General features: G+C 36.9%; 3 protein-coding genes across 3 annotated transcripts; all 3 read right to left on the minus strand.

Moving 5' to 3' along the window:
- LOC140842726 (uncharacterized) lies at positions 1–9,185 on the minus strand. The gene is made up of 7 exons (XM_073210837.1): positions 9,041–9,185; positions 8,772–8,869; positions 3,517–3,709; positions 2,974–3,282; positions 2,826–2,897; positions 1,902–2,576; positions 1–715 (listed from the first exon to the last, which is right to left on the minus strand). Exons 2-7 carry the CDS (start codon positions 8,861–8,863, stop codon positions 251–253), a joined length of 1,806 nt encoding a protein of 601 aa, XP_073066938.1. The 5' UTR covers positions 8,864–8,869; positions 9,041–9,185; the 3' UTR covers positions 1–250.
- Positions 9,186–9,633: 448 nt separating this feature from the next.
- Positions 9,634–12,595, minus strand: LOC140842727 (EIN3-binding F-box protein 1-like). Its single transcript, XM_073210838.1, has 3 exons — positions 12,347–12,595; positions 11,628–11,947; positions 9,634–11,593 (listed from the first exon to the last, which is right to left on the minus strand). Exons 1-3 carry the CDS (start codon positions 12,369–12,371, stop codon positions 10,043–10,045), a joined length of 1,896 nt encoding a protein of 631 aa, XP_073066939.1. The 5' UTR covers positions 12,372–12,595; the 3' UTR covers positions 9,634–10,042.
- Positions 12,596–15,952: 3,357 nt separating this feature from the next.
- LOC140842728 (phospholipase D alpha 1-like) lies at positions 15,953–20,388 on the minus strand. The gene is made up of 3 exons (XM_073210839.1): positions 20,074–20,388; positions 17,017–18,916; positions 15,953–16,626 (listed from the first exon to the last, which is right to left on the minus strand). Exons 1-3 carry the CDS (start codon positions 20,164–20,166, stop codon positions 16,193–16,195), a joined length of 2,427 nt encoding a protein of 808 aa, XP_073066940.1. The 5' UTR covers positions 20,167–20,388; the 3' UTR covers positions 15,953–16,192.
- Between the last annotated feature and the right edge of the window lie 605 nt (positions 20,389–20,993).

Below are 20,993 nucleotides of genomic sequence, written 5' to 3' on the forward strand. Positions count from 1 at the left end.
TAGAGTCATGGATATTAACTGATTTGATAAAACCATGAAAATAATATAATATAATATAATATTATTTCATATATCCTTATCACGAATATTATTCAAAAATTGCACTCAACTGATAAGCAAAATGGCACAAGAGGATTGAGTGATGAAACTTAAAAAGAAAAATATTAGAAAACAAAACCAAATCAGCTACAAAACATACGACCAACAAATTATCGTCATAGTGGCCAAAAAAATAAAAGAGTACACCTGGTTAGTAGCAGATGGCATCTTCATCGAAGGAACTGAAGGACAACCTAGTCTTCTTATCGGAACCAAAGCTGAACTTCAGATCAGATCCATCATCAATGGAGTCATTGCTAGTAGATGGAAAAGAGAAGACAAGACTTGGATTTGATTTATTTGCACCGAAACTGTAAGTAGGCTGCGGAATAATACTTGCAGATGGCAGGATGGAAGGTGTTATAGGTGGTTCAGAGAGAACACCAGCAGCAGTACATACAGGGAAAGTAAAGCCGGGACCATTGTCCGAGTTAAAAGCACGAATTTCAGGCTTGTTGATGGAAATTGATGGCAATGAAGGCTTAGTCCCATGATTCTTTGAAAGCCCCGAAGCAGCAGAATTGATGGAAGACTTCAGTTCAGGTCCATTACTCAGACGTGTGTGTGAAAAAAACACATTTTTCTCCTGTCCATGACTAGTTGTGACAAAAGTATTCTGTAATAAGAAAATTGTGGTTAAGAGTTAACTGACGTGTAAGTTAACCGGAATCCAGATAAAAATTGAAGGTAAAAAATAATAGTTGTGACCATATACGTTTATCCGCTATCTACATCTGTCATTTATCTGGCCAAAGCACTCTACCGATACATGCTTTCTTCGAATTATTACAATCTGATATTTGCCTTTTGGGAGAGCTAAAACATTCAGACTACTATAGAGTCGAAAATTAAGGCACTGAGAATGCAAAACAAACTTTCTATATGTCTTAGTTGCAGTTGAAACCCCTGTTTCTATGACAATAAAAGCCACATACAAATGTGATGATTTTTAACAGAAGACTCGGTGGAAAGAACTGCTTAGTAATTAATTACAAATTGTATTGGTAAATACGGACATTTTTCAAACCTGTTGGGACTTTGAAATGTTTCCTTAAGAAGTGCCATAGCATATCTTGAATCAGATATCCAAGAGAAATCAGAATGACTTATAAGTTGGTAAAACATGCCTTACATGCTAACAATTGGTTCAAAAATATAATTTAAACTAAACCACGAATTGTCCAGTTTTGTGTTAAGAATTTTAGATAACGATAGATAGGGTGGTGGCATCTGTGTCAAGATAAAGCCCCATAAAATGAAGGTTGGTGCTCCAATCAAGGCCATTATTAAGGCGTTAACAAAACTACAATCTTCCAGGTGCAGATTCCAGGTGCAGATGAATAATCATCATAGAGATTTGCTTCCACGTCATATTCCAAGTTGCAGCATTAAGCATGGAGAAAAGAGTAATGTTCCAAAACATTATAAATAATTCATAAGGATGGCAGCAGCTTCTAATGGTTACTAACAAAGTTCACCAGTCTAATTGTAGAACAAAGAAAATCTATCGCACACAGTGGCATCTTGCATATATTGCAGCTATATGATGTTTTGTTCATGCTTCAGCTCAATTCGGTAGGTTGCCTTTAAAACAAAAAATAAATTAAAAAAAATTCAACAGCCACTATCTTATACAGCTAGGTTAATCCATAATGATATTTATCATGGAGGTCATGCTTAATTGTGATGCTAGTCAAATCACCGATCTTCAGTGATTTGACAACTGATACAAACTATGTAGAAAATGGGGGAAAAAATAACCACGGGAATTAAAAAGCAGCACTTCGAAAAAGATTACGTACCACATTTGAATTCTTGACCAGAGGACCAGAAGATGCCCCAAAACCTAAAGATGGAAGTGCTTTTGTACCAGGTACCATGCCAGAATCAAAAAAGATTGTGCTAGGAGCCTTAGGAATCACATTGACTGCATCTGTAGCTGCAAAATCCATGCCTTTGTCATGAAAATTACCAAAATAATTGGAACTGCTGGTACTTTTGCTAATTTGTACAGTGGAGCTGAGGCCAGATAAACCAGCATTCTTAAAAGAGGCAAGATCTCCAGAGTGCACTGTGTTTTCCTCGTGAATGATATCACCGGCATCAGAAGAATACTTTTTCCATTCATTTACCGATTTAATTTCAGCTTCTTTTTCTTTAGGTGTCGGCTTGTTTCTATCCAGGTGTTCCAATATTTTTTTAACTGCCGGACTAACATCCTTATCAGAGAAACCTGATGCATTGGCATCTGTTAAGGATTTTGAAGTGCCACTTGTTTCACCAGGTTCCAGATTTTTCTTGGCAGTAGGCAAGATTCCGCTAAAAAAATTGGAATTTAACTTCTCCGATGGGACATCTTTAAGTGAGCTCAGGATCATAGATTCTCTGGGACGGACTTCTGAAGCAAATTTATTCCTGATGCGGCGAATAGGGCCCACGGATCCATAGTCGTCAACACTGTCAACAGTCGACCTTACCTGAAAGTCATTTAAGATGCCTGTATAGAGAACTCAAGCACACTCGCTAAAATACAAAGGAATTTGAATATGGATTTAGCCATTTAGCCAAGAATTCATCTAGGTATATTAATTTTACAGTAGAAGACAAATGTTCACTTCTCATATCCAAACTGTGTTACTGAATAAGATGTAAGTACTTAAAAAAAAAAAAGCATAACTAATGCAATACAAGTAAAGAACCACAAAAACAAAAAGCTAATGTTGTACCTCTCCATAAATGGATGACGGAGATTGTTGAAAGGGAGTTGATGTGTTAACAAATCTGCTATTGGCATTTAACTGCATCAACCAACAACATTTAGACAACAAAAACAATTAATCTTTATACATCAGCTTCAACCATAACCTCACATACCTTAGCTGTGGACCTCGACGAGATTGTTCTAGCATAAGGAGTTCTTGGAAAATCACGAAGCCCATATCTTCTACTCTGACTCTGTGGTGTCTCGTAACCATGGTGATTGTTGAGCACAGCACCGGGCCAACAGATGGATGACTTAGCAAAAGGAGATGGCACAGGTGGCTGTTGTGAAAACTTATTGCTTGGTTCAGCTCTTTCACCTTTTGATGTGTAACTACGAAGAACGCGGTCTTGTTCTAAAGTACGGCCAGCCATATATGCACGAGCAATATCAATTGGCGAAGCACCGACCCCAACTGGAACCTGGACAATTTTGTGAATTAGTGACTTCTATGCATGAAAAACGTGACAGGATTCCAGATCTGAATTCTGAAGAGCTGCCTGATGCATATAGATGTCAACAAAATTCCTTGAATTGAAACGTACACTCATATATGAATATTTGATCTATGAAAAAAAACACGATCACCATCTAACAAGCTCTGCATAGGTAACATCATAAAATCAGTACGGAAAATAAATAAAAGGTGCACTCACATCTGACTTTACAGGGAAATTGCCAAGTGTGTCTCTGTCAACAACATGCTGTATATCTCCTGCTGGCGTTCTTGGAATTTCATGGATCCACCCTACCTGCTCACTATCTCCTCTAGCATCCCTTCTTGATTGCTCCTCCAACTCAATGTCCACCCTAGAATTTAATATTGCCACCAAATGGCTAATTTCCTCCCTGCATTGCAATTGCACCAGATAAAAGTTTGATCAATAACACTTTCAAATGTGCATGATTCCCAAGGGTGGACTGATGTTGAGGGCAAAAGTGGGCTGTTGCCCGGCAGCTTCTTGGTCTGTTCTTATATTTAAAATCTAATTGCCCAAATTCTTCAAATAGCCCAAAATTTTACAAGGCCCGGGATTACAGTAAATATGACTCTAGCCTCATGTACATTATTAAAAGCCCAAAGTTTTGGAATAATCAAGTGTTGTAGTAGGAGTGTTTTGCAATAATTTATAGATTGTTCTTGCTGCATGATTCATTATTGGTGTGTTTGATGTTTAACATAATTGGATGCTACAATGTATATATATTTATAAATGTACTTTGAAATAAATTTTGCCCAAAATAGTTCTGGCTCCATCCCTGATAATTCCTAATCCCTGAAAACATATATACAAGTGTGTATTACTGCATAAACCAACCATGCATTACAAGCAAATCATGTGAGGTTGAGATGGGGATTTCTCAAGGCCAAAATTTTCAAGTTTCCACATTTCTGAATATACTCGCTGCTAACACTTGAACATGAAAACTTCTAATGGGAGTAGCCAAAGCTCGTCTACTAAGCCAGATAATCGCAGCTAAAAATATTTCTAATCTCAAGAACTCAAAGACCAACTCTTGAAGGGTATTTATTGAAAATGACGAAGAAGCAATTTGGCAGGGGGAAAACTTCTCCCATTTTTCAGAAAATGTTTATTGAATGTTTATGAGAACTAACTGTACAAACAACTACCTCATATCCTATTTATACTAAGAAGAAGAAGTGCTAACAAAGGCAAACACGTTTCTTATAACTTATAAGACACAACTTTAAGACTCCCCCTCAAGCTTGGAATAAGTTCAGCATTCCAAGCTTGGACATTAAGTACTGATGTTGGCCTTTTTCCAGCGCTTTGGTTAACAAGTCCATTGGCTGTTCTCCCGTTGAAACATGAGATGTTTTGATCAGCTTGTCACATATATTTTCTCGTACCAAATAACAATCGATTTCGATACATTTCGTTCTCTCGTGATACATCGGATTGGCCGCAATGTGCAATGCAGTCGTGCTGTCACAATAAACCATCACTGGGAATGTTAACTGCATTCCCATGTCCTTTAGGATCCCAACTATCCAGATTATTTCACATGTTGTGTTTGCCATTGCCATGTATTCCGTTCCAGCTGAAGACCTCGAAACCGTTGCTTGCTTCTTGGTTTTCCATGACAGCTACTAACTTCAAAGCTTAATACAATAGCCAGTGATTGATCTTCTTGTCATGGGACAAGTTCCCCAGTTGGAATCAGAATAAGCTGATAGAGATAAAGAGCTTTGGGCAGATAAAAAATCCCGTTACCAGGCGAAGATTTCAGATATCGTAGTACTCTCAAGGCTGGCTCCAAGTGCGATGACTTTGAATTATTCATGAACTGACTTAGTGCTTGTACAATGTAGTATATATCAGGCCTTGTAACAATGAGATATATAAGTTGACCGATCGACCTTCTATATTCACCAGCATCGTCCAATAATGGATCATTAATAGCATATTTCCCTGCATTGTCATCAAACTCCTTCGAAGTGAGCTTAGTGTTTTGATCCATTGAAGTGTTACAAATTTTAGCTCCTGCTAAACCTGTATCCGATACAAGTTCCAGGGCGTATTTCCTTTGGTTCAAACATATCCCATCTTTGGATCGAGCAACCTCTATACCAAGAAAGTATTTCAATATCCCAAGTCCTTAATCTTTATATACTTGTGCAAATGCTTCTTCAATGCTTCGATCGAGATCTGATGATTACCTGTGATCACTATATCATCTACATAGACCATTAATACAGTAATACAATCTTGCTCTTTCTTGACAAACATTGAATGGTCATGCTTGGATTATGAAATCAACCCCTTTCATGATGGATGCAAATTTAATGTTCCATTGTCTCGATGCTTGTTTCAGACCATATAAAGATTTCATCGATTTACACACCTTAATGCCTTCGAACTCCGTCTTTCTTCGAAGTCCTTTGCAATCATCCCCACATCTTCGAAGACCCTGAAGTAACACCATATAAATTTCCTCATCAAGATCCTCTTGAAGAAAAGCATTTGTGACATCCATTTAGTATAAAGGCCAATGGAACATGGCAGCAACACTAAGAAGACATCTCACATTACTGATCTTGGCTACTGGAGAAAATGTGTCATGGAAGTCTACCCCATAAAGTTGAGTATAGCCCTTGGCAACAAGTAGGGCCTTATAACAATCCACACTACCATCGAGATTGTATTTAATCTTATAAACCCATTTATTCCCAATAGGAACTTTACCCAATGACAAAACACCTTTTGTTGGATAAAAGAGGTGTTGGAGTACGATTGATGAGGTAAGTTGCGGTGAGGACACAATCACCCCAGTATTTATCAGGGTAGAGATGCCTGAAACTCTAAGGAGCGAGCAACATCGAGAATATGACGGTGTTTACGCTCCACAAGACCATTTTGTTGGGGGGTATAAGGACATGAACTTTTATGAATAATACCCAAAGCATGAAACATATTTGTGCATTCATGTTGGAAGAATTTCATCGCATTGTCTGTCCTAATGACTTTGACAGTAGCCGAAAATTAAGTTCGAGTGAAGGCTAGAAATCTCTTAATCATATGAAGAACATCTAGCTTGGAGTGCATTAAGTACACCCATGTTGCTCCTGTGTAGTCATTTACGATGGTAAGAAAATATTGTTCCCCGTTGTAAGGGTCCTCATACATCCATGTGAATCAATTGAAAAACAACGGATGAATCTATTGATCTTTTCTTAGGAAAACACATCTGAGTTTGCTTACATAAAGGGCAAATGTCACAATGAGACAAACCAGAAATATTTGGCAAGAAATGTAGCAGTTTCATTCGAGTCAAGAGATATGTCTTAGGCGTTGTTGCCACAAAGTTTCCTTTGATACATCAGTGGTTTGTGTACTATTAACGGCTGAAAACAATGACCTAAACAAAGGAAATCGAGAAATAAATGATGTAGAAGTATTTTGTGAATCCAGGAGCTTCAAGATTGAGTTGTCTATATAGTAAAGTCCATGTTTTTCTCTACCAATCCCCATTATCTTCCCATTTGAGAAGCCCTGAAACACACAAAATCGTGGAAAGAAGGTGACAAAACAATGATGATCTTTAGTGAATTTAGAGATGGAAAGAAGATTATGACGAAATTCTGAAACAACGAGGACATTTGTGAGATTAATGGTTTGATTGATAGGGATGGTGCCAAGGCTACTAATTTTGGTGGCACAAGATCTAAGAACATGTGGCAATCCACTAAATCCAATCATATCATTAGCACCAGAATCAAGCATCCATTCAATGTGAAGATAGTAGTTGCAAGACTGTCCAGTACCTGCATGCTTGTAGCAGCAACGTTTTGTTCCCCAGTCATTGGTTCCTTTGCAAGAAGTTTCAAAATGACAGCATACTGATCATGTGTAAAGAAGGATTCTGCACCTTTGGCCACATTTGGTTGCTCGGCTTCATTAGTACAGACAACTGAAGCATTAGCCTTTCCTAGCACTCTGCCTTTGTCATAGCCTTCCCTGTTGAATTTTTGGTTCCCACCTTTCCACTGTCCCTTGTAAAATTTGTGTCCAGGAGGGTAGCCATTTAGTCTGAAACAAGTCTCCTTGGTATGCCCAAGCCAATTACAATACTCGCATCTAACGTCATTCTTCTTTCTATTATGTGCAAAGAAGAAGGCAGAAGGCTCCAGCTGTAGTGGAGGCACACTTAACAAACTCCAATGTGATTATTCTAGAGATATGATAGCAAAAGCACTACTCACTATAGGAAGCGGGTTCATCATCAGAATGTGGTTTCGAATGTGAACAAAACTGTCAATAAGTCCCATGAGGAACTGAAGGAGTTTGTGTTGTCGATCAAACTCAATGAATTTCTTCAAAGACTCACATGAGCATATAGGCAGCGTCACAAGAGAAGCATATCCATCCCACAATTGTAGAAGCTTCGAATAATATGTTGAAATTGAGTTGTTACCTTGCACATGACAACCTATTTCTCGGTGTGGTGCAAAGATCCTCGAACCATTCACCTTATCAAAGTGTTCCCACAGATCGTTCCAGACTACAGCGGCATCAGTAGGATATACGATTCCACCAAAAATTTCCTTCGATACAGCATTCATGATCCAGGACAAGACGATCGCATTGCATCTGTCCCACTAAAGTATCTTATTCGAACCAGGATCTGGTTTTTTACAGCTTCCGTCAATGAATGCAAGCTTGTTCCTAGCTCGCAAAACGATCTGCATTGCGCGACTCCAGATCCCGTAGTTTTCAGTATCAATCAGTTGTTCATTGATCAAATTGAGCCCTGGTGTGTCCGATGAATTAACATATAACGGATCTAAGACACCAATTGCAGAAGACCCCATCAAGATGAAAAACAAAAACAAAAAAAAAAACTTTGATGCTGAAGAAAACAATGATGATCAATATGATTGATCAATCCTAGAGTCAGATCCAGAAGATGCAATTCCAGCTCTGATAAGATGTTGAAAATGAAGAGAAGCAATTTGGCGGGGGGAAACTTCTACCGTTTTTCAGAAAATGTTTATTGAATGTTAATGTGAACTAACGATACAAACAACTACCTCGTATCCTATTTGTACTAAGAAGAAGAAGTGCTAACAAAGGAAACACGTTTCTTATAACTTATAAGACAACTTCAAGAGTATTCGTACCCAAATCTATCTTAGGGATATCATCTAAGATTCATAATTCACAATATTGCCAATAGAATCTCTAATATCCTTAATCTTTTCATTCACTCAGCAAAATCTTCATGCATCTTATATGCAGCTTCACCACGACATTAACTGTATTTTCTAAGATTTTCTCAAACACATTTAAAGTTCAATCTAAGATACGAGTTTTCTCACTATTTTCAACATCTGGCAGAGAAATAGGGTGGACGCATACTTATGAACTGCAAAAAAAAAAAGATGTACCTAGAAAAAGTTTTTCCCTTGATCAACTCCTCGATTCTCAAAAAATGAGAATCATAACGAATTCCGCCCTTTTCTTCAGAAGATCGGGACATTATAGGCTGCATAAAAGGTTTCGAGAAATTAAAATCACAAAATTACGATAACAGCAAATAAAATCGAATCAAGTTTGTTTTGGGACAACATACAGATAAACAAACAAACAGGTATTCCAATTTTAATTTAAAATAAATGAGAAAAAAATACAGCGAATGCCGTGGCTAGAATCTCACCGTGATATTCTAGCGCAGAGCAATTCTCCTTGCCCAAAATCTAAGCTGGACTAGTGGGAGCAGGACAAGAGTAGTGGCCGCGCCGCCGTCTTCTTCTGTCAAGTGACGACTATCAAAAGCGTTTATTATTATTATTATTATTATTACTATTCAATATATACATCAGTACTAAAATTACAATTTGCCCCTCCAACTATAAGTTTCAAACCATTTGGCCCCATTAGAATTGAGTTGCTAATGGAAGTTGGGAATACACTTCAATTATAGATGATTCGGATAAAAAGATGTGATTTTGAAATATATTATAAATCTATCATAATTATAATCGATTTTTTTAGTAAATAATCTTTTATTATATTCATATATGTTAAAGGAACAAGTATATTTGAAATTCATCAAATATAAATTCAAATCTTTTGTTTTGTGCAAAATTCAAGTGATTCGTGTCAAATTATACAATCTCAATAGCAACGACATTAGATTCTAAATGCATCATAGATTATTGTCATTTGAAATACATCTCTCAAATCAAGATCCCGGATAAATATCAATTGAAATAATCTAATGTTATTAACATATAACTCGAGAGCAAATGTGGCATATTACAATCAAGTGATCTGCATGAATGCCACAGCAAGATCCAACAAAAAAAACCAGGATCAGGCAACCAAAAAAACAGCCATGGTAGGCTGTCACTGCCGAATCCCAAAGTCACAAACTCCCAACCTAGCCTGTGTTGCTCTAAGCCGACCGCTGACTCATATGGGAAACACAGGACTGCAAGAAGCAACACGAAAGGTATACAAAACCGACTCAGTAAATGTATTTGCGGAAAACCAAAGGCATTGAAAGTGTAAGCTTCTTGAGCAAGAAGCTAAAAGGGTTTCAACAGACTTGTGAAATACAAGGATGCCTGCAAAAAGGGAAGGAAAAAAGATGTATTGCCTTGGTCTCCATGGAAAACAACCGAGTGAAGGTTATGTAACCCGAAACAACAATCGACTATGATAGGATATCACATTTCCACAAGTTCTCGGTAAGAAACTCGATTTTGCTGCTTGTAATAGAAAAGCAATGCCGAAGATTCAATCCCACCAGTTTCCGTCCCAATTTCTCGAGGGCCGGAACGCTCTTATCCGACACATTCGAGCATCCAGACAAAGAAAGAATCTGCAAATTTGGTTGCACCCCACGAGCCAAAGCCGCAATACCAGAATCAGTGATCAAACATCTCGAAACATCAAGATCATTAAGCAAGGGACAACTGTCAACAAGTGCCACCAAACTTGCATCCGTTATTTTCTTACAACCATCAAGATTTACCAATTCAAGCATTCTTCCATGCAACCGAACCAGGGCAAATACAATCTTGTCGCTCAGATTTGAGCAGCCGCTCAGATTAACCTTTGAAAGTCCCGTTTCACAACTCTCCAACAGAGGAATCAGACAGGCATCCGTGATTCCACTGAGCCCACTTAGATCTAAGTTGTGTAGTTTTGGACACAGCTTTCCCACCAGAGCCAAGCTAGTACTTCCAAATCCTGGACAGCTCCGGACGGACAAGGAACGAAGAGATTGACACGGAGAAAACGAGGGAGATTCCGTATGGACATCCTTAATTCCCATGCACTTAACCAAAGAAACAGACTTCAATTTCGAATTCGAGCTCAAAACGGCATTTAAAAAGCCTATCTGTGTGATCCGGTCGCACTCCTCCAATTGCAGGTTCTCCAATAAGCTGGCGGCTTTCGAAAAAGCTACTATCCCAAGATCAGAGACAAAACAACACTTCCGAATGGATGCATGTTTCAGGTTCGGACAGCCCTTTCCAAGTGCTTCAAGGCTCAAATCTGTTATTCCTCGACACGAAGTAACAGTCAAAGTTGATAGCATATGCAGACCTAGAGCGTTTCCCATCACCCAAAAGCCTTTCTGGCTCACATTGTGAAGCCCGACAAGAACAAGATTCGTAATGGTGTTTCCATAACGCCCTATCATGGCGACTGAGTAATCCGTTATATCTAGACCTTGAAGTTTCACCTTACTCAAGACCTTAGAACCCGAAGATACAAGACTGGCAACACCCTGATCCCCAACTAAAGGGCAGTCTTTGATGGTCACAGACTGTAGCTTAGGACAATATTTCCCGATTGCTTGAAGGCCATCATTACCAATTCTTGGACATGATTCGATCGTTATCGAGGTCAAATTCGGACAGCTCTTCGCAATTGCAGCTAAACCATTATTCGATATTGAAGAACATTCACTTAGGTCCAACTTAACCAATGAATGGCAGTTTCTTGATATTTCAAATAGACCTTCATCCCCAACAGAGTCAAGGTTCCACAATGAAAGAGCCCTGAGTGAAGGGCAACAATGAGCAATTGCAGATAGACCATGGTTTGTAACGCCACGTAGAGAGTTGCTTCCTCGGATCGAAAGTTTTCCGAGCCCGCCACGGGTAGACGTACCAACAGCAATAGCGGCAAGTTTTACATCTGTTGCTTTCTTGCCTTCCACACACCTTGTTAAGTATCCATCAGCATTCCACTCCTTCGAGACCAAGATCAGTTGAGATACATCCGACCCTACTCGAAGATTTATCCATATTGGTCATCGTGTCCGATTTCAAACTAGGAAAATTGGTCTCAAATGACGCACTAATGCGGACACTGCTCAAGATCATTAGCCAACGCTTAGAAACACATGCGGCGCTGCTCCTCTCTCGACCTCCTGGCAACCGTCGGAAGATCTCGAATAGGCATTCATCTGGAAGCACATCAATGGATGGTTTCTTATCCTTGGATGGATCCCCACCAACAATGCAGGGGCCACAGATGCGAGACCTCTTCCTAGGCGGACAGTAGACCTCGCCGTGTGTACCGAACGAGAACACGAGCCCCTCACCTGATTTGAAACAAAAAAAGTCATATGATTTGTCCGGTAGATCTCATATCATATAGAAAGAAATGTAAGCATGCCAGCTAATTCAAATCCAGGGAAAGCCATTTTATGAATGAGGATGCTTCTTAAAAAACTTCCATTATCTTTTAAACAAAATATTTGAACCCGACATAGTTTTACGTAGAATCCGTAATTTTATCGATTCAAAATCTGATTGGAGTACCGAAATCACATAAAATGAGAAGAAAGCCACGCGTTCAAACTAAGAAATATTCATTACTGCCATGCGAAGGATATTATTCCAGACTTCCAAAAACTAAACGCCTTCAAAATCAAACAAGATTCCTCCAACAAAACTACAAACAGACACAAGTGTGACTGTGAGATGCTGAGAAAACTCACCCCTGGAATTGACAAGAGCAGGCATGGTCTTTTCTCGCAAAGACAGCGAAAAATATTAAGTTTTTGTCTAAAATCAACACAGCCCAGATCAAGATTTTAGCCAAGAATAGCATTCCAAGAAAGAAGATCCAAGATTTTGTTAAAGACACAAACACCGAAAAATCTGGGATGAAAATTAAAAGAGAGCAAGAACAAAGAAAACGTGTAGGTTTTTTCTTTGCTTTTCACTATACAATCACGCGCAGTATTTATATATCTCGAAGCCCAATGTATGATTGTATGCATGCATTTATGCTCTATATATATATAGATAGATAGATATGCTGGAAAGTGTCAACTCTTTGAATGCATGAACTAACGAGGAGGGCCAAAAATCCCAATGCTATGAATTCTTACATCGTTCAATGAATCTTTAGGCTACAGCTCTTTTTAGACTGCCACTTGCGGTCAACTGGATCAATTAACTTCTCCTTTACAAGGAATTTTGTTGATTTAGTTTATTACCTCATGTAAGTTATATATATATATATATATATATATATATATATATATATATATATATATATATATATATATATATTTCGAACACATCTGTATAAAATAATAAATGAAAAAATATAGATTTCTAAGAAAATGTTCCATTCAGCATCGAAGATATCAAGTACTAGTTAGTTTTTTTTTTTTTTTATTACAGGTGCTTGTTAGTTTGAAAACCATATCGTTTGAGTTTTTAAACAAAGAAATAGCTAATTCTTTGGAGTAAAAAAAAGAAAAAATTTGTGTGAGACGGTGTCACGGGTCGTATTTTATGAGACGGATCTCTTATTTGGGTCATCCATGAAAAAATATTTCTTTTTATACTAAAAGCATTACTTTTTATTGTGAATATCGGTAGGGTTGACTCGTCTCACAGATAAAGATTCATGATACCATCTCACATGATACATGCTCAAAAAAAATTTCTAAACAAAATAAGTGTTTGCTTTGAATGAATATCAATCCTATTATATAAAGGTTGAGAGTCTAGGCAAAAACTTGTGTGAGACGGTCTCACGAGTCGTATTTTGTGAGACATATCTTTTATTTGAGTCATCCATGAAAAAAAAATATTTTTTATGCTAAGAGTTTTACTTTTTATTGTGAATATCGGTAGGGTTGGCCCGTATCACATATAAAGATTCGTGAAATCCTCACAAGAGACCTACCCGAGAGTCTATGTGGTCCAATTTTGTGACACCAATTAGTTTTTACAAAAATTTCATATCCATTTAAATAAGTTATGTTTTTTATATAATTTACCCATAACTATAACATCTAATCAACTTTAAAAATTCACATATCATCTCTACAAATTACATATTTAATATAATTTTATTATCGCTATCCAAATAATAATTTAAAATTATAACAAAATTTTATAATAAACTTGATCTATTATGATCATAATCTAATAATCATTATTTTGACACCCACATTTTTCGCTAGTTTGAGTAATTGTTTGGAATGATACACTGGTAAATGTATATTTTAAATTAAAATTATCAAATCAATACTTTCCACCAACGAACATTTTATAAAAATAAAAGTGATAAAATTAAATGTATTGATCATATTTAATAAAAATAACAATGTCATATTATAGAGAATTAATTTGATAAAAAAATATATATAGTATTTTCTAACCATAGAAAAGGAAAATGAATATGAAATAAATTTAATATATTAAGCTAAAATAATGATAAAATATCACATATAAGAAATTGTATATTATTTTCAAAAATATTAATTGAAAATTTGTTTCAATATAATTTTTAGGTTTGAATTTTCCTATATCTGATCAGAAATGTCGGCAACTGGCTCCGGTACCCCATCGATACATGAACCATGAATCTTTTCGATCGGCATTAATTTGAAATAATAATTTTTCCAAAAAGAATGAATGGTACAAGTGGTCTCTCAATGACCAACAATTTTTTGCTCATGTGGTACATAAAATCTAATAATCGGGGGTCTCTAATATTCAACTAATATATAATAGAAATTTATTATAAATATAAACATTATTGTGTTCTAAAATGTATATATAACAAAAATGTTTTCATATATATATATATATATATATATATATATATATATATATATACCCGAACCAACCCAAAAATTACCAACTCAATCGATTCGAATCAACCTGATTTTGCTTTTTTATTTAATTTTTATTTGATATTATTATTATTTTAATTTAAAAACATAATAACAAAATATTTAATATATGATTTAAATTTGAAAATCTAATTATTAAAAATTAAAAGTATATTTATTAAATCAAAAAAAAATTATAAAATAAATATTAATGATGAAAATCTATGATATAAATATATAATATATTTTTTCCTAACATACAACATATTAATATATAAGAGATATTTTTTAATTACATATTTTAAAAAATTAAAATTAAAATTTTCGGGTTAACTCGACTCCAACCCGAATTCCGATTATTTTTTGGATCAAATATATTCAACTCTAATTCGAACACAGAAACTTCCAACTCAACTCGAATCGGATCAAGTTGATGAGTAGTCATGTAGATTTTGACATGGTTGCACAAAATTGACAAACAATATATATATATATATATATATATATATATATATATATGTATAATTGTGTCTGCCGTACGTACATGCATATGTCACCGGTTAAAGCTAAAAATGCAATGTATCCAAGCAAGTTGGTCAACTAGCTAGTATTTAGTGAGCGTCACTAGTGCATTAATACAAATCATAATTTTGTTATTTAATAAATTAATTGATGAGGATTTATTTCATTTGCCATATGGTGACAGTACATCGTATGTGCACACACAAACGGGACGCCATAGTTTTTATTTATTTATTCAGGTTGCTTCGATGTTATATGTGGGGTTTGGATAGACAAGATTCACATGATTTTAAAAATTTGGCGAAATTTGGTGAAGGTGTGGATGAGTTGCATGCAGGTTGAGATTTGTACGAAAATGATGGTGTAAAATCTATTCATGGAATTTGGTTCATGTTTGACTTTGTCTAGCGCGGTCAACATCGGCCTATTTTTCGGAAAAGTCGTTCGTTTGCTTCACACCCAGACACTCCTTTACTTGAAACTCTGCTAAATAATAATAATAATTTTGAGAGAATATGTAATTTCGACCTCGATATCTCGTCTCAAATTTGAAACTTCAAATTACCAAAAATTCAGAAAAAATCCAAATGCTTTTGTTTTGTTTAAAAATCAATTCTTCAGAACCCTTGTGCAGATGACTGACCCGAGAGAGAGTTCAAGTGGCAGTTTTCGACTTTTTGCCGGCACCGGTTCGAATAGCTTATAAAGAATAAGTTTTTTGACTAATTAAATTAGGATGGAAAAATTGTAATACTGAATTATCTTAACAAATTCAAGATGGTTTTATCCAATTTATCTGCCAGAGGGATTGTTTATGCCTAGAAGAGATTTGAGGAACTCTGTTGTCAGTTACTTCATTCCCAGGAAGAAGTGGAACTGGAAATGCTAGTTCCTACAATGTAACGAGCCATGGCGCGAGCATCGTCACAGTGTTCATCGAGGGGATTGCCACAAATTTTATCTAGCTTCCACTTTTATTGGATTAAATATATTACATATTCAAGTTCAAACTCGATCCAACTTATAGTCCACTTCTTTGTCGTCCACAGAAATACATGCAACCTCAAACCAACTATAGTTTTGACGGGGGGAAGTTTGTGTTTTTAGGCAGATACACAAGATTTTCACTTAATCAAACTGACAGTGGCATTACTCCTTCCAAACCCTTGCTTCAACTCCCACTTTTTAAGTAGTGAGAATTGGAGGATAGAAATCAGCTTTACTGCCAAGAACTCTAGCCTTGGTGTCAGGGAAATTCTCCAGCCCAGGCAGCTCTGAGACGCTTCCCTCTGATGATATACCAATAGGGTAAGACAGCAAATGACCAGGCAAGTCACTTTCGACGGTTTCGGAGGCGTAAAGATCCCAGTTTCTTTGAGCCAATTGGTTCACTTTTTGTATGCATTCCATGCTTTGTGGGTATGAAAAGGAGTTATCCAGCAAACCAAGGTGCTCATACCACAACGCCATACGAAAACCGTGAATTTGGCCTCTTGCTGGCTGGTTGTGAGATAGGTGATATGGTTGGTATGCACCCATCGCAATTTCAGAATCCCTTGCACCATCCATGGATCTTTGGTTGATGTTGGCAGATCCTATGATTATGTATTCGTCGTCAACTGTAGAAAAAAAAAGAACCATTGTCAGGATCCCAAAATCACTGTCTCACAAAATTCAGCAGTAGGATATCGCAGAAAGATACAACTGTTGGCAATGAAAAACTTGAAAACTGGACAGCAAGCAAACACCACATTTCACGTATGAAGCAAAGAGAGGATAATTACCATCTTGTCAAAAACAAGATTCATTATTCTTTGGAATTCAACAAGTGATCCACAAACATGACAGTTATGGGTACCTGATCTTTTGTACCCTCAAAATAACCTCGAACATGTCATATACTATGTGTGAACTATGAAAAGAAGTAAAATTTATAGTAGTAACAAAAAGTGAAAATGGAGCATTTGAATTGGGACGGATGGAGATATCCGAAGAAAGAAATACTTTACCAATCATCATCTTGGCATGGACATAGATCATTCCCCTCCTAGCTTGCTGAGCTCTACTGTAATCTGTATCCGGTTCTGGTTTTTCTGAAGGCTCGTATTCTCCGCTCAGCTTCTTTTCTCTATTACCGAGGCAAAAGAAAGTCAAATAATCCTTAGGATCAGCAATAATCCCTTTTGATTTCAGAGCTTGAATTATATCTGTGTACATCATTTCCATAGTTCTCCTTTGCCAATCCAATATAACCTGAACCGATGAAGATTCTGGGAACCCCTCGGGCCACATGGGAATCACAACGTATACCGTAAATCTTTCCCCGGCTTCAATTTTATTCACAATCTTCAACGAGAGTTCTTTTGGGATCAAGTGTAAAGCACCTATGCTTTCATCCCGGATATCCTGAGAGTACCATGAAAATGAGCTTCCTAAGAAGTACTGATTCTCGATGTAAATGAAGTCTTTCGCGCGACGAATGGCATGGATATATGCGTCTTGAATGCTTCTATCGATGATGTTATCCTTTCCACTTATTAGGCCAGATTGTGCTGCTTTTTCTGGTGAATCAGGAAAACCAAAAGCCGCACCACCATCAATGGAACGAAAGACTTGAACGTTCCATGTTTCTGGATCATCTGGGAACGTGACAGGAGATGGTGGAATTATGATTTTCTGAAGTTCATTAAGCTGCAGAAGCACGTCTTGTATGCCTTGTTTCCTCCATCGTTGCTCAAAGTTGTAGAGAACGTCCCACGCACAGGGACCTTCTAACCGGCAATGGATGTCATGCCATGGCTCCCTTGGACCACCTTTTTGAATTGTGGCACCACTAAAATTCGCTTGATGAAAATCGTCATGATGGGCCGTGTCTAAAGTCCTGAAAAGGGAATGAAATTGTGTGTCGTATCTCCCATCACAAAGATCGATGCCGCCCACAAAACTAACTATCCTCCTCCGGTTTTCATCGCCGTTAGGCATGGCACTATCCACAACCACAATCTTCTGGTGATGAGTGAACATTGTCCCGATTTCAATGTTCTGAATTATGCTACGGCCATCGTCTGGATTGCGAGGGCACAACACACAGTGCACATCAGTGTTTCGAAAATACTCCCCTGTTTCCTCATCATGAGTTGCCATTAATCCGTCTCTCTTGAGAATCCCAACAGAAGTTCTGTCGTCCCAGACGAGCATCAGCACCCTCACACCTTCACTGGCTCGTTTCTTGAGAAGTTCGCCTAGAGTCGTGTCTCCTCCTTGCTTTGGCCGCCTCATGTCACGTATCAATGTAATCTCAGTATAAATAGACCAACCCGTTATGTAAATCAAGTGCTTCGCATTACTAATGGCATCAAAAATGTCTTCCCAACACCGGTTAGGCTCATAGAAATTCCCACCAGATAATGGAATCTTGGGGATGAAATGATCAGGGACATGAGCATCTTGATAAAGTGTAACCTTGCACCCTCTTCTCTGAGGGAAAAAAGTGAAAGGTACACCAGGAAACTTGGGACTTTTTACTCCTTGAGCCCAACAACATTCCCTAGCAACATCAAAGAACTGCAACCTGACATGAATCTTAGAGTGACCGTGTATTGGTTTCTTTTCGGTGTTCAAGATTTCAAGCCATTCATCTATTACTTCGCCGCGAATCAAATCCGAAACAGGCACGTAGGCTCTCCCGATAAGGTCCGCTCCAATGGGGTTGTCCACTTTGACGGTGAATATAACATTGGAAGCCATGTGAGCACAGAAAATGTGGAAAGATTCGTACCAACGAGGATTGGAGTGCTCGTTTAAGAGGAGTCTTGTTCTGCCAACTCTTGCCTTTTCTAGATCGACTGATGCATAGAGCTTTGAACCTGTTTTCTTGAATCCAATAGCTCCTTCAATGCCTTCTACCACCTCCATTTTTGAAAAAAACAACTTGTTAATGCATATTCACTAAAAGATTAGAACATATGAGTTATGTTGGAAGCAACCAACGGAGTGGGTGTGTTTTTCGAGTGTCACTCTTCTTCGGTGACACTTCCAAGACAAAAACTTGTGAGAGACGGTCTCACGGGTTGTATTTATGAGACGGGTCTCTTATTTGGGAAACCCATGAAAAAATATTACTTTTTATGCTAAGAGTATTACTTTTTATTGTGAATATGGGTAGGGTTTATCCGTCTCACAGATTATGATCCGTAAGACAATCTCACATGAGATCCACTCCACTTCCAAACATACGCATTTTATCCACATATATTTTTTCAATCTTCACATTCTGGTACATGAACTGATGATTATTTTTCAAAATCATTTTTCGTCATTAACAAAAATAATTGTATTATTTTACTACATTAATTATTTCTTTCTTTAGATTTTAAGATACAATTTATTAAAAAATAAACAATTACATTAAAGAAAATCAAATAGAGAAGAATTTGATATGAAATGTTGGATAGTAAGATTTGGATATGAAAGAGAGCACCTTTAAGCTTGATCCATAGAAATTAATTTCCGTATAAAATATATATTTTTATTTTATGACTTAACAATAGATAAGAGAAATGACAAAACTTTACTGCTTTAAAAATTTGTGCGAGACGGTCTCACGGATCGGATTTTGTGAGACAGATCTCTTATTTAGATCATCCATGAAAAAATATTACTTTTTATGCTAAGAGAATTATTTTTTATTGTGAATATCGATAGAGTTGACCCGTTTCACAGATAAAAATTCGTGAGACCGTCTCACAAGAGACCCACTCTTACTTTAAAGTGTGATCTTTTAGCTTTGGGAATATTTTTTTTTTGCCGTTATATTTGATAATTTGCGATTTTGTTTCGTTATGTTATCCGGATTGAGTTTTAGTAATGTATTTTTCATTATTATCTTCTTGTTCCCAATTCAAGAAACCATATTATCTTCTTTGTTTTCTACCAGGGCATTTCTCTCCTCGCCACTTAAATCTCCAGTTCCCAATCTGGGATGCCTGAAACTCTAGTACTTGACTTACCAAATAAACAATAATTAACTTAAAGATTCAGTAGTTGGGAAAGTTAAGCAGAAATACCTTGTGAAAGAAATTACCGACGGACCCGAAGTGTAGCTTATCGATCTCATATATTGTGGCGTGAAGATCTCCATGAAGTAAAATCTGAGCCATTTCCTTTAAGTTTAATTCTCACCAGCTTACTTCAATTGTTTCTAGCTCCTTTGAGTTTGATCTTTGATTTCTGTTTCTGATCAGAATTTTCAGTTTATGATTTACACTGAAACTTTTGATCGGACTTTGGTAATGGGGGGAAGGACGATCTATTATTTAATTTATATGGGGCTAGACTTCTCCATGGGATTGCTCAAGAAAAAATATAAACTCTACGGTTGACATTAATTTCATCTTATAATGTATGTATGTATGTATGTATATACATATATAATGACCAAATTATTTATGTATGTGAGGTGTGTTAGGTAAATTTCGGTTTCTAGAAAATCGGTTTTTGAAACTTATAAATCGGTTTCATAAACAGATTTGGGGTAAATTCTCGGTTTAATCTCAAATCTTAAGTGTGTTTCCCGATTTAGTCTTAATTCATTTTTTCGACCCATTTTAGTCCCAAATCTTCCCATTCTTTTACCCGATCGGTCTTACCGTCAATTCGGAGTTTGAATTAACGGAAGAGAAGAGAAATAAGTTTCTGCCTTTCTGCCTTAACAAAAACCCAAATCAATTCACTTGCCCTAATCGTTCCTTTCTCTTCCAAGTTGCCTGCTGCAACATCTACAACTATCTTCCTCCACGCACCGACACACTCTCGAGTTAATAATCTGTTCTTTCTTCGGTACTTGTTCAATTTCAAGTCGGCTTTCCAGTATTTTTGAGATGGGTTCGTGAAAATCTTTGGTTAAGTTAGACAGATAATCAGAGAATTCGAGGATTAAATGATGGTAATCTTGAATGGATAAAAAGCTGATTATGGGAGGAAGTTG

The sequence above is a fragment of the Primulina eburnea genome, chromosome 10, assembly GCF_022965805.1.
Source record: "Primulina eburnea isolate SZY01 chromosome 10, ASM2296580v1, whole genome shotgun sequence".
NCBI classification, from domain to species: Eukaryota; Viridiplantae; Streptophyta; class Magnoliopsida; order Lamiales; family Gesneriaceae; genus Primulina; species Primulina eburnea.